At 52.7% G+C, this 14,095-nt stretch overlaps 1 protein-coding gene across 1 annotated transcript; it reads left to right on the top strand.

Annotated features, from left to right (window-relative positions):
• Nucleotides 1-5,549: 5,549 nt before the first annotated feature.
• CPA1 (carboxypeptidase A1 (pancreatic)) lies at nt 5,550-13,339 on the top strand. The gene is made up of 10 exons (XM_011995857.1): nt 5,550-5,764; nt 6,278-6,359; nt 6,818-7,051; nt 7,308-7,409; nt 8,607-8,708; nt 8,900-9,010; nt 9,749-9,839; nt 10,359-10,558; nt 11,052-11,136; nt 13,055-13,339. The coding sequence occupies exons 1-10, from the start codon at nt 5,700-5,702 to the stop codon at nt 13,240-13,242; spliced, it is 1,260 nt and encodes a 419-aa protein (XP_011851247.1). The 5' UTR covers nt 5,550-5,699; the 3' UTR covers nt 13,243-13,339.
• Nucleotides 13,340-14,095: the final 756 nt, after the last annotated feature.

Here is a 14,095-nt window from a genome sequence, read left to right as displayed (position 1 = left end):
CTACTTCCAGAGAAAAAATACCACTAGCCACTTTAAAGTTTGTTTGTTTGTTTGTTTTTCACTTTAAAGTTTTGACCGTCCTGCAGCTTCAAAGAAAACACACCAATAGGCTCTGCTGGACACTCAGTTATAAAAGCAAAATTTAAGGAGGCCACTAACTGGACCTTGTCCTCTCAGCCTCCCACAACGCCCCCAAACCCTGGTGACCTCCCACTACCACAGCCTCAGCAGGATGCAGCCCCTCTCAACCCACACTGCCCTGGACATGCATACCCATTGCAAGCCCCAGGCCCTCCCTGGCTCAATCCTTACCTCCCTGCAAACCTGGCATCCTCTCTCCACCCTTACCAGACCTGCCACCATGGCTTGATTTGTTTTGGGGTAAAAAATTTAAGTGTGTCAGATGCAGTGGCTTATGACTGTAATCCCAGCATCTCGGGAGGCTGAGGTGGGAGGATTGCTTGAACCGGGAGTTTGAGACCAGCCTGGGTAACATGGTGAGACCTCATCTCTAAAAAAAAAAAACAAAAAAAACCTTAAAAAATTAGCAGGGCGTGGTGGCGTGCACCTGTAGTCCCAGCTACCTGGGAGTCTGAGACAGGAGGATCCCTTGAACTTAAGAATTCCAGGCAGCAATGAGCTATGATCACACCACTGCACTCCAGCCTGGGAAACAGGGTAAGATCCCATCTCAAAAAAAGAAAGAAAAAGAAAAAAAGAGAGAATAAGAAAAAAAGAAAACCCAAATATCATAGCATTGCAAAGTGTCACCACTGGAAGGGACCACGGAGATTATTCTGACCAACTCCCCTATTTAATAGATGAGGAAACCGAGGCCCAGGTACGTGAAGTGACCTGCCCAAAGTCCTACAACGAGTTTGCAGCAAACCACTTAGAAAGTATTCCTGTTTTATTTTACTCTCTCCTGAAGTTAGAGAATGTCTTTGTATCACCTGTGCACTGTTCCCAGTCACATGTAACAGAAAACCAACTTGAAAAAGCTTGAGGAAAAGAAGAAATTAATTCATTGGCCCATCCAGAGAACTGGGGTTGGGGTGGGATGTCTAAGTCCACCTGAATCATGTGGCCTCAGAGTGGGCAAGGAGTGGTCTCTAGGGGAAAATGGAGGTGCTGTTATTAGAAGGAAGAGGCTACCAGGCAGGGTGATGAGAGTGAGAGGTATGCACTGCAGTCCCTGGGCAGTTTCTCAGGCTTCCCTTCCATCCGCACAACTGTGTCATGTCCAACCCTGAACACACCTGCTGAAGGGAGGCAGCTGAAGTCTCATCTCACTATTACATCTGGCTCTTCTGACAGCACCCATCATGTTCTCTACAGGGATCTTTCTCCACTGTCCCCTATTGATTCCTAATGTGGACAGTGGGGACCAGCTCTCCTTTTGCTTCTTTGACAATCCATTTTCTAGGTTTCAGTTTGGGGGTTTCTGAGCATTGCCTTAGAGCCTCTGTCTACCATGTTTGGGGATGTTCTGGCAGCAGGGCTGTCATGGATAGTTGCCCAGTTTGTGCACTGCTCAAAGTCATCCTGCTGAGAGAAAAAGGGACTATACCTGCCCACCCAAGGAGGGGTGCTGATATGGGCTGGCTGTGTCCCCCATTCTCTTCTTGAATTCCCATGTGTTGTGGGATAGACCCGGTGGGAAGTAATTGAATTATGGGGGCAGGTCTTTCCCATGCTGTTCTCCTGATAGTGAATAAGTCTCATGAGATCTGATGGTTTTTAAAAAGGGGAGTTTCCCTGCACAAACTCTCTTTGCCTGCTGCCATCCATGTAAGATGTGATTTGCTCCTCCTTGCCTTCCACCATGATCGTGAGGCTTCCCCAGCCATGTAGAACTGTTTAAGTCCAATGAAACCTCTTTCTTTTGCAAATTGCCCAGTCTCAGGTATATCTTTATCAGCAGTGTGAACATGGACCAAAATAGGTGCCTTTCTGCATTTTACACAAAGGCTCTGATAGGCTAGAATTGGTCCCCTTTTCTGAAAATGCAAACACTTTAAAAGCTTAATAGGTACATCAGTTAGAATGCTTTTTTCAACAATAGAAACTCCAACTAACAAAAAAGAAAACTACATTCTTTCATATATATATGACCTATATATATAGGTCATATATATATATTTATATATATGTTTAGGTCTATATATGTATTTCTCATATATATAGACCTAAACATAGATATAAACATACATATATATAGTCTGAAGGTGAGTCAACAGACCTGACAGTATCCAGAGAAAGGTGCCCTCTTTTTGGGAGTGGGGAAACCTTTTCTAGAAGCTTCCTCACAGGCCTCCTCTCATGTCTCATTGGCAAAGCTGGGTCATGTGCCCACTTTAAACCACTGACTTGCAAAAGCGAATGAGATTTCTTCAATTGTCTTAGACCAGTCAGAATTTGTCCCTGAGTTGGCAATGGCAGTGTTCCTGGGGGCAGATGCTGACTCACAATCTGGTTTGTTTAGCCAGGAAGAAAAGGGGAGGGACGCTGTGGGCCACAGTCAGCAAGGCTGCTGCAGGCCTCCCACTGTTTGCATTCTGGCACTTGCCCATGACTCATTCTTGAATCTAGATCCCAGCCTGGTGGCTTCTTTCTCATGGCAATAGGTCCTGGTGCTCTATTTACCCAGCCCTCGGCCCGGTGGCCTCCATCTTTGCTCTTGCCTTGCTTGGACCAATGCGAAACCATCACATGGAGTGGGAAGGCAGAACCCTAGCCCTCTAACCTAGGTTACATTCTAGCAAATTGCCTTTACCAAGAGGTACCTTTTTGACTTCTGAGGTGGTCGGGAGGGGCCCGGAGCATCAAGCTTAGCCCACACCTGAGACCCAAATTCCTCTGCCACGATGCTGTCCACTTTCTGCTGGTGCTGGCCCTGATGAACTCGTAGCATCAAATTCATCCTTTCCAGCCTCACAAAAAAATACATGACTCTTGGGCATCTTAAATTGCTGGCTGGAGGTACAAGAGGCTTCCCTGGTGAGTCTGCACCCTTTCCCCCAGGCTGCCCCCTTTTTCAGAGGTGTCATCTTTTCTGGAAGGAATTCACAAAAAGTCCAAGAACCAGCCAACATCCCCCAACATGTGTAGTGTGAGCAAAAGAGATTCAAAATTATAGGACAGCTTCATATTTAGGAATATTGTTTTTATAATGCAAACTAAAGGAAGACTCTACAAAACCTTCCTTCCCCATGGGGAGCAGGGTAGAGAAGCCCGAGGACCCTGTGGGGCACCAGGAGATGAGGAGTGGGGAAGACATGACTCCTGGCCTGGGGTAATTGAATTTTTTTTTAATGTTTTAATTTCATTTTTAACTTTTTAGAGAGATGGGATCTCACTCTCTTGCCCCGGCTGGGGCAATCATGGCTAACTGCAGCCTTGGACTCCCAGGCTCAAGAGATCCTCCCATCCCAGCCTCCTGAGTAGCTGGGACTACAGGCGCCACCATGCCCAGCTAAGGAAGTTTACAGTCTCCACGGAGAGACAAAAATAACATTCTAGGAGCAATGAAGAAGAAATCAATGTGAGTTTGTGTTCAAGCACTAAATAGTGTGATGAACACCTTTCCCCACCTGGCAAAATCCTGTCACTAAGACTTAAGTTAAGCCGGGCATGGTGGCCCAAGCCTATAATCCCAACACTTTTGGAGGCCAAGGTGGGAGGGTTGTGTGAGCCCAGGAGTTCGAGACCAGCCTGAGCAACATAGCGAGACTCCATCTCTACAATAAAAATTTTAAAACTAGCCAAGTGTGGTGGTGCACACCTATAGTCTCAGCTACTTGGGAGGCTGAGGTGGGAGGACCGCTTGAGCCCAGGAGGTTGAGCCTACAGTGAGCCATGATGGTGCCACTGCTCTCCAGCCTGGGTGACAGAGCAAGAACTTGTCCTAAAAAAAAAAAAAAAAGCCTAGGTCAAATGTCACCTTCTTGGTAAAGTCTTCCCTGGACTTTGTGCCATAGTCTGTGTAGTTTTAGCCCTCATGGTACTTTCATTACCACATCACAGAAAATGTGCTGTTTAGGTCTCTTGCAGGGAGGAGAGCAGTCCCCAAAAATCCTTTGCACGTCTAATCCCGTATTGGTGACAGCTTCTTGGAGGACCTGTAGAGGACCAACAAGTTGGTTGGTTACTTCTGTCTTCCCAGCTTGACTGTGAGCTCCCTGAGGTCAGAGAACATCTGTATTGGGTGTTGTATCTGTGTGGAGCACAGTACTTGGCCCAGAAGAATAAGTATTGATTGAATAAATCGACAAAGGGGTGAGCATTTAGAGAAGGAGCAGACAGGTGAGCCAGGAAGCAGCCGGAGGAAGCTCCAGCGAGCACTGCAGCCCTGCCAGGGGCCGGTGGGGCCAGCAAGGCTGTACAGGGGAGAGCAGGAGCCTCCGCACAGCCTCCACATCTGTTAAAAGTGGGTTTAGGGCTTTCTTACCTTCCTAGAGTTAGGCTCGGGAGAGAGTTGTGGGTAAATATAAGGGGGTCACTCTGCCTTGGCATGGGAGGGTTGGCCAGCTAGGGGGTAGGGTAGGGAGGCAGTGGGAGTGGACAGAAACTAGAATGGGCACTATGGCTGTCACCAGTGCCCAAGGTCGGGGTCCTGACACAGAGCAGAGCCTCGAGATGGTGCCAGGAAAGCCCTGGGGGCCCCATGGATGAGGGTGGATTTGTTGGAGAAGTCTCTGGGGTGAGATCAGCATCCAGAACCCAGTGAATTCCCCTGTGTGGGTTCCGGTTTCTCCTGGATACTGTGCAGTCCCGACAGGGGTCTGAGTGGCTCCCCCCCGCCACATTTGCTATTCAGACGACATCTGGTTACTGTTTCTGTCAAGGGCAACCCTGACCTCAGGGCCCTGTAGCAGTGGGGGTGGAGGGAAATGCCGGCAAGGGTTAGGCTCGTGCCCCCGCTGCTGCTGTCCGGGCTGGACTCCCACAGGACCCTAAGGCCAGCAGGAGGGGGCTGGGAAGTCCCACAGAGGGGGCTGTGCCCCGCACAGGGTCAGAGCAGCCTGGCCAAAGCTGGCATGGTGAGAGGCCAAACAGATGCAAAAGGTTAGTCCACCCTGCTGGTCTCTCCAAGCCATCAGGATCCGTGGGAGGAGGAGGTGTCAGGCACTCTGCAGGTATCTGTGCCTCACACAGGTCTAATGGGGGAAAGCCTGGGCCTGCCCAAAGCCACTGTGGGGACTAGAGAGGGCAGAGGCCCGGCTTGCTCGATCCCAGGAATGAAAGGCTGGTGCTCAGGAGCACGGAACAAGGAGATGCCTAGAATGAGGCCCCAGTGGCAGCGACTACTTGGAGTCCTGGCTCCTTCTCCGCTGCCCAGTGGGCAAACAGAACCGCAGCTTTAGGCTGTGGGCAGGCAGAGTCCTGACTGGGACTCCAGGAGGCCTCGAGCCCCCGCTGACCCTCAGGCCCCGCTGACCCTCAGGCCCTGCTGACCCCAGATGGTCGGGGGTGGAGCTCTGGCTTATCTCTCCAGCTGCCCAGTTCCCTGCCACTTTATCAGGGAGGGTGAGAGGGTGTCAGAGCTCAGAACTCCCACCCCAGCCTCCCCGTGGGACAGGACCCAGGTGCTGGGGGAGAACAGCCCTCAGGAGCAGCCAGGAGTCCTCGGTACTGGGAGGGTTTAAAAGCCGGGGGGCCTACTCGGCGTCAGTCTGACCTTCCCTCCTGGCGGCAGCATGCGGGGGTTGCTGGTGTTGAGTGTCCTGCTGGGGGCTGTCTTTGGCAAGGAGGAATTTGTGGGGTACAGATGCGGAGAGGAGGGGGTGCTCTCTGAGGGTGATGGGGAGGACTCAGCCTCCAACCAGTGGAGGAGACAGACAGACAGACACATGGCAACACAGCCAGAGAGGATGGCCTGGCACCACCTGGGACAGCTGGCAGATGAGGAACCAGGGTTGGGAAGAGGTTGTGTCTCCCAAGACAGTCTCCTGAGCCCTGGAGAAATCTGAGCTCTGAGGAGGGTTTTCAGGACGAGGAGAAAGGAGGAGGCCTGGCTGGCTTGGAACAGAGAAATAGTTCAAACTGGGATCGAGACAGTAACAATGTCTAGAAGTTTCTAAAGATGGGGAGAGAAGGGGTGAGGGAGCCCAGGCCTCTCCTTGCTGAGACCCTCAGTGCTTTCCCCTGCCCAGCCCAGAGGACCAGGCCCAGTCCAGGGATTCTGGGCTCCTGCCTCCCTCCTGCACCTGGGGCGTGCTCGTGGCCAGGGCAGGTGTGGTCTTGGGTGCTCACTCCCCACTCCCACTCTGCCCAGGCATCAGGTGCTCCGAATCTCTGCAGCCGATGAGGCTCAGGTGCAGAAGGTGAAGGAGCTGGAGGACCTGGAGCATCTGCAGGTCAGAAAAGGGGAAAAGGGCTCTCCGAGGCCCCAGGGTATCAGCTGGGGCCACCCCAGATCCCCACCAGCCTCTGCGGCCAGCTGTGCCTGAGTGCTCTCCACCCAACAAGGAGACATGGAATTGACCCTATTAGGAAGCGACTTCAACCCCACAGCTCCAGAGTCTTGCTGCCCTTGAGCACCTAGGCAATGTGCCAGCCCCTTTCCGGTTCCTCCCTCTGCCTTACTGTCTCAAAGGCCTCTCACTCTGCTCCTGGGCCATTTCCCTGACTACACTGGACTCTCCAGTCCCCAGGGTTTCCCCATCTTTCTCTGCCCCTATTACCCCTGTCCCACCCCCAATTATATGAGAACTTCTGGCACCAACAGCCCCTCCCAGGCCGGCCCTGTCCCTGCCTGCTGTCCTGGCTGCTGCCCCCAGCCCGCTGTGACCGTGCCGGCTCTTGTCCTCCCCAGCTGGACTTCTGGAGGGGCCCTGCCCACCCTGGCTCCCCCATCGACGTCCGAGTGCCCTTCCCCAGCATCCAGGCGGTCAAGATCTTTCTGGAGTCCAATGGCATCAGCTATGACACCATGATTGAGGACGTGCAGTCGCTGCTGGACGAGGAGCAGGAGCAGATGTTCGCCTTCCGGTCCCGAGCGCGCTCCACCGACACCTTTAACTACGCCACCTACCACACCCTGGAGGAGGTGAGGGCGCCCCTAGCGGCCGCTCCCCGCAGCAACCAGCTCTTCATCATGGCTGGCAGGAACGGGGCAGGGGCAGGGCCAGGGCCAGGGCCAGCCTGGGTGTGCGCAGCACCTGCTCTGTTTCCATGTGGCCTGTGTGGTCGTAGCTCCATTGCATTGCAGGGCTCGCAGCAGGCTGGGATGGTGGAGCTGCTAAGGGAAGCATCTGGGTACCCAGAAGCTATTAAGGCCAATCGTCTCTTCTTTCCCACCTCAGATCTATGACTTCCTGGACCTGCTGGTGGCGGAAAACCCACAACTTGTCAGCAAGATCCAGATTGGCAACACCTATGAAGGGCGTCCCATTTACGTGCTGAAGGTAACATCCACATGTGGACATACACACAGGAGAATGGACCCACACGTGGCATCCGTGATGGGCGTGGGCTGTCACGGAGAAATGACGGTCCCAGGGAACACGCTGTTAGATGGACTCCCCATGCAGACATTTGGAAAGGCCTGAGTCTCCACCCTGGTCTTCGTGTGTGTACCCCTGCCCATACACAAACTCTTAGGTGATCCAGTGTTTCCAATCAAGCGTCACATTGTGGAAGGTATTGTGGAGTCTGGGTAGTCTGGTAGTCCAGATAAAGTGTTTTCTTGAGACAGAGTCTCGCTCTGTCACCAGACTGGAGTGCAGTGGTGTGATCTCAGCTCACTGCAAGCTCCGCCTCCTGGGTTCATGCAGTTCTCCTGCCTCGGCCTCCAGAGTAGCTGAGGCTACAAGCAGGCACCACCATGCCTGGATAATTTTTTTTTTTTTTTTTTTTTTTTTTTTTTGAGACGGAGTCTCGCTCTGTCACCCAGGCTGGAGTACAGTGGTGCAGTGGCACAATCTCTGCTCACTACAACCTCCGCCTCCTGGGTTCAAGCGATTCCCCTGCCTCAGCCTCCCAAGTAGGTGGGATTCCAGGTGCCTGCCACCACGTCTGGCTAATTTTTTGTATTTTTAGCAGAGACAGGGTTTCACAGTATTAGCCAGGATGGTCTCGATCTCCTGACCTTGTGATCCGCCTGCCTCAGCCTCCCAAAGTGCTGGGATTACAGGCATGAGCCACTGCGCCTGGCCGATAATTTTTATTTTTTAGTAGAGACAGGGTTTCGCCATGTTGCCCTGGCTGGTCTCAAACTCCTGGGCTCAAGTGATCTACCCACCTCAGCCTTCCAAAGTGCTGGGGTTTCAGGTGTGAGCCACCACGCCTGACCCAGAGAAAGTGTTTTATTTGTGATGTCCCCCAGAGAACTGTCCAAGCAGCAGAACAGCGGAAGGGCCAGGGGCCTGGTCAAGTAATATTCACCCCAAGCTTGGGCTGAGGGCAGGAGGCTAGGCTCTGTGGGATCCCTGTCCAGCCCCCAGCCCCACACCCATCTGAGTGATGGCCCCACAAGCAGAGCCTTTACCTGAGATACACAGAGAGCAGGTGGTCTCTGGCCCGGATTGGGGTCTCCTTCAGGTCAGCGAGATGAGGCCCCAGCTGTGAAATTTCCTCTGATCACTCCTCTGCTTCCTCTCCAGTTCAGCACGGGGGGCAGTAAGCGTCCAGCCATCTGGATCGACACGGGCATCCATTCCCGGGAGTGGGTCACCCAGGCCAGTGGGGTCTGGTTTGCAAAGAAGGTAAGGTCGGGGAGGTGAGGAGGGCTCTCACCTGGTGGGGCGTTAGTGTCCAAGGCCCCCAGAAGCCTGGGCCTCCCTTTGCCCATCCAGAAGCAGTGACCACAGAGGACATGGGGGAAGGTATCCATTGCTGTGACTTGGCAGATGCCTGGCCCAGCCTACGCTGCCCCTCTGCCCCTCTAACCCCCCAGATCACTCAAGACTATGGGCAGGATGCAGCTTTCACCGCCATTCTCGACACCTTGGACATCTACCTGGAGATCGTCACCAACCCTGATGGCTTTGCCTTCACCCACAGCAAGGTACCGGCCTTCTCCTGTCCTTGGGGGAAGCAGGATGGGCCTCTGGCTTCTAAGCCGCACAAGTAGCTCACACCTAATCTCAACCCCAGATGTCAAGGGAGGAGCAACCACACCTGTGCTCCTAGCCGAGGGTGTCTCAACTGTGGCATGATTGGCATTTGGGGTGAATGATTCTTTGTCATGGGGGCTGTCCTGTGCATCCAAGGTGTTTCTAGTATCCTAACCTTATACCCATTCAATGCCAGTAGGAGCCCCCTCTCCAGTGGTGACAATCAAAATGTCTTCAGCTATTGCAAAATATCTCAGAGGAGGGTCAAGATTGTCCCCAGTGGAGGCCCACTGCCCCAGACCTTACTTCCTGGTCCTACTTCTGTTTTTATGGCTAATAAAACATCCGACTAATGACACAGGGCCACAGTCTTGGCGGGGGACACCTCGCGGCTTCTTGGCCACATAGAACCCTCTGGCCAAATGCCATCCTATGGCCTTCCCCACTCTCCTTCACCCGATGCCCCCTCTGCTGATCTTCCTCCCCGACAACCAGCTGGGAGTGGATCCCATCCCAAGCTGTGCCTGCAGCTCAGCTCCCTATCAGGGCACTAGTGTTGAGGGCTTCCGCCTCCAGGGAGCCCTCCCCTGAGTCCACTCTGCTCTCTGCAGCCTCTGAACCACCCCCAGCCAGCACCGTGATGAGTGCCACATGTGCCTCGGGGTGGCTGATCCTGTTTTCTTCCTCAGGATCGCATGTGGCGCAAGACTCGGTCCCACACAGCAGGCTCCCTCTGTGTTGGCGTGGACCCCAACAGGAACTGGGACGCTGGCTTTGGGTGTAAGGCCCAGAGTGTCTTGGGAACAAGGATGGGACAGCCTGGAATGGCTCCTCACCACTGCTCTTGCTCCCGCCTCTCTCCTGCCCCTGCAGTGAGGGGAGGTTGGGGGGTGGCAGCTCTGCCTCTGAGGGCTCTTGGGGATGGAGGCTGTGCTCTGAGAGTTGATTGTTACTTGTCTGTAAAAGGCAAGTTCCTTGCAAATGGGCAAAGGTCTGAAATCCTATCTAGGGGGCTTCTAGCTTAACCTCAAGTCCTCCCTCCTTGGCCACGTCTCTGTGAGAACCAGTCTCCACTGAGGAGCCCGTCTTCCGTCCCTGGGCGTGTCCATCAGCTCTGCGCAAACCAGGCTGGGAGGGCAGCACCCCCAGGTTATAGAAGGCCTCTGGGCTTTCCTGAATCCAGGGGTTGCAGTGAGCCCTTTCGTACCCGCCTCACCCCCAACTCCATGCAAAGAACTGGATTCCAGAAGCCACAAAAACTGGAGGAGCCACACCACCATGCCCTCTGTCCCCCCACAGTGGCCGGAGCCAGCAGCAACCCCTGCTCGCAGACTTACCATGGCAAGTTTGCCAATTCCGAAGTGGAGGTCAAGTCCATCGTGGACTTTGTGAAGGACCATGGGAACATCAAGGCCTTCATCTCCATCCACAGCTACTCCCAGCTCCTCCTGTATCCCTATGGCTACAAAACAGAACCGGCCCCTGACCAGGAAGAGCTGGTAGGCACTGACCTTGGCTTGGTCCCTTGTCCCCAAGGTGGCTTCGGACAGGCCTGGGCTTTCCCCAGTTAGACCTGCGTAAGGCACAGATACCTCCAGAGTGCCTGACACCTCTTCCTCCCGCAGACCCTGATGGCTTGGGAAGACCAGCAGGGTGGACTACCATTTTTTTCCTGAGAAATTGAGGCACAGAGGTGATGGAGTCACTTCTGTCATGTGACAGAGCAAGGGGCAGGGCTAGACTTCGATCTTAGGCACCACATGTGGAGGTACATGTGACTGAAGGGCAGAGAAGGCCAGCTGGCCGTACTGAAGGGCCAGAGAACTGTGCTGACAGGCCCCGGGCTGAGCTTGCAGGCTAAGCAGGCTCTGTGAGAGGCCCACGTCTGCAGGGTGCTTCTCCTGGGCTCCCCTTCCAGCCCCCAGACTACCCTGGCCATGCTGTTCCAGGAGCCTGGCCATGACAGGTGGCCTTGCTTGGTGTTTTGTCCAGGATCAGCTTTCCAAGGCTGCTGTGAAAGCTCTGGCCTCTCTCTACGGAACCAGCTTCAAGTATGGCAGCATCATCAAGGCAATTTGTAAGTGGCTGTGTGGTCTCTCTTGGTGGGCCTCTGAGGAACATCTGCTGGCTCTTCCTGACCACGGGAGTATCCCTCATGGAAGGAAGTAGCCAAGGGTGCCCAGATCTGCCAACTGCTGGCGAGGGCTGTTCTGAGGGGTGGGCAGTCCTTTTCCGGACATGAACTCTGCTCCCTTTGATACTTTCAGACAAATGTGAATTCCTCTGACAGCTCTTGTCCTCTTGTGTTGGGGCCAAGTCTAGTTTTTTGATTGGATGGGGTGGAAAGTCCTGCTGGGATTTGCAGATCACCAGGAAATTCAACTTAAAAAAACACTTCTCGGGGGCAGGGCGCGGTGGCTCATGCCTGTAATCCCCGCACTTTGGGAGGCCGAGGCGGGCGGATCACGAGGTCAGATCGAGACCATCCTGGCTAACACGGTGAAACCCCGTCTGTATTAAAACTGCAAAAAATTAGCCAGGCATGGTGGTGGGCACCTGTAGTCCCAGCTACTCAGGAGGCTGAGGCACAAGAATTGCTTGAACCCGGGAGGCGGAGGTTGCAGTGAGCTGAGAGTGCACCACTGCACTCCAGCCTGGGCAAGAGAGCGAGACTCCATCTCAAAACAAAACAAAAGAAACCAACAACAACAACAACAACAAAAACAATTCTCCTCCAGTGCCCCTCAGTTAGAGAATAGGCCTGATTTATTCCTCACTTATTTATTCATGCACTGCCCCTGAGAGGAGCATTACTGAATCAAAATGGAATTAACTCAACAAATGTTAATTGAACATCTACTATGCACCAGGCCCTGTTTCATGCACTTGGGATATAGCCATGAATGAAATAAGCAAAGATCAGGGAACTTTCTAGCGAGGGAGACTGACAATGAACATAAATAAGTAAATGATACAGTATGGGAGGTGACAAATGCTGGGGACGAAAACTAAAACTAGACCCAGTGAGGTGAATCAGAAACGCTGGGGGTGGAGGTGGAGCAAGTGGGTTGAAGGGCAGGCCTCACTGAGAGAGTGCCATTTGGGCAAATATTGAAGGAAATGGGTGGAGGATGTGGCAGCCAGGAGGCTACCCAGCTAGGAAGAGCCTTCCAGGCAGAGGAACATTCTAGAGCAAAGGCTCTACAGTGTGGTCTGGCCAGGGATGTTGCTGGAACAACAAGACTGATGTGCCTGCCTCCAAGTACCTGAAGGTCGAAGCTGGGTAGAGGGCTGATGGGGATGAGCTGCGTACACACCTCACACGCTTCCTGCCTGAGTGCCTAGGTTTTGGTGGACAAGCGGGTCACAATCTTATCCAAGGTTGACCTCACTTTTGGACTCCAGGCCTTCTTTGGAAACTGATTCAACTCTGAGTCAAGGTTTTGCTTCATTCAACCTTGTCAAGTTAAATTCTGATATGCAGCCTACTGCTCCCTCCCGGGCCAATTCAAAAGTGGCTTCATTACCTGCTGTTAATTAGTTTCCCTGGCAAAGTTTCCTCCTAAAAGAAAGACAAGTGGCTTTTGCTTTGACTCTGGCTCTTTGCACTTTCCCCCTTGCAGACCAGAGCCCCAGGGGAACAAATCCTGGTTACCCAAGCAGGGAACTCGGGTGTATTTAGGGGCTTCACTGAAGTGGTTGTTGGACAGAGGCTGTTTTCAGAGGGGCTTGTGCAATTGCAGAGACTTTCTTGCATCCCTCAGTGAATAGGGGAACCATTGCTGGTCTCCTCTTTGGACCTCTTGGCTTAGATTTTTTAGTGGGAGTTTCTTGGAAGTGAGGCTGCTTGGTCAACAGCAGACCTTAGTAGACACTGACTCCACTCAGCATTGCACAAGGCACAGAGCTTTGGACAGTGTTGGATCGTTAACCCAACCCATGTAAATGTTCCCAAAGTGATTGACCCTTTCTCTCCTGTTTTACTCCTGCCCCAGATCAAGCCAGTGGAAGCACTATTGACTGGACCTACAGCCAGGGCATCAAGTACTCCTTCACCTTTGAGCTCCGGGACACTGGGAACTACGGCTTCCTGCTGCCAGCCTCCCAGATCATCCCCACGGCCCAAGAGACGTGGCTGGCGCTTCTGACCATCATGGAGCACACCCTGAATCACCCCTACTGAGCTAACCCTTTGACACCCTCCTTGCCCTCCTCTCTGGCCCCACCCAGGCAACCAAATAAAGTTTGAGTGTACCAGGAACAGAATCCTGGGGCTTGCATGTGGAATGCATGTGGCACGTCTGCCTCTTCAAGCTGGGGCAAAAGTGATTTAGTTCCTGCAGGCCTCACTGGAAATGTGTGGGTGGTTGGACTAGATGACCCCTACATTCCCCTGCATTCCAACGTCCTGTGAAGTCGTATCCAAGTGGCGTCTGTTTTAATTAGACCACCCTGAGTTCAGCTCACCAGTGGGATGATTTGTTCATACCTTAGTAGCAAGCAGCAGCCACAGCTGCTAACCAAATGCCTGGCACCCCACAGTGGCGTGGAATTCAGCGAGTACAAAGGTCTAGCTAGCTGTGTCCGTTCATCTATAAAAGCAACAACCTGGAAGGTGAAATATAATAATCCAGGTGGCCACTGCTGTCCAAAATAGATGTTGCAGTCAAGTAAAACCGATTACTAAAGAGCAAAATATCATCTTCCATTCCTGAATCAAATTGGAAGAAAACAATTGGGTTAAATAAAATCATTAACTGAAGATAAAGAACCAATCCAAAGGCCAATGCCAAGACATTTTAAATTTTTAAATTTTTTTGGTAGAGACGGGGTTTTGCCATGTTGCCCAGGCTACTCTTGAACTCCTGGGCTCAAGCAATCCTACTTTGGCCTCCCAAAGTCCTGGGATTACAGGTGTGAGTCATCGCATTTGGCCAAGATATTTGATTAACTATAAATTAATTATATATTCTGAAGATTTTGCCTTTAGGGATAGAAGTCATCCACTTTTCATTTGCCACATCCTTCCCAGTGTC

The sequence above is a fragment of the Mandrillus leucophaeus genome, unplaced genomic scaffold (assembly GCF_000951045.1).
Source record: "Mandrillus leucophaeus isolate KB7577 unplaced genomic scaffold, Mleu.le_1.0 Scaffold5, whole genome shotgun sequence".
Taxonomy (NCBI): Eukaryota; Metazoa; Chordata; class Mammalia; order Primates; family Cercopithecidae; genus Mandrillus; species Mandrillus leucophaeus.
The sequence above is the reverse complement of the archived record's forward strand: the minus strand, read 5'-3'. Positions and strand labels throughout refer to the sequence as shown.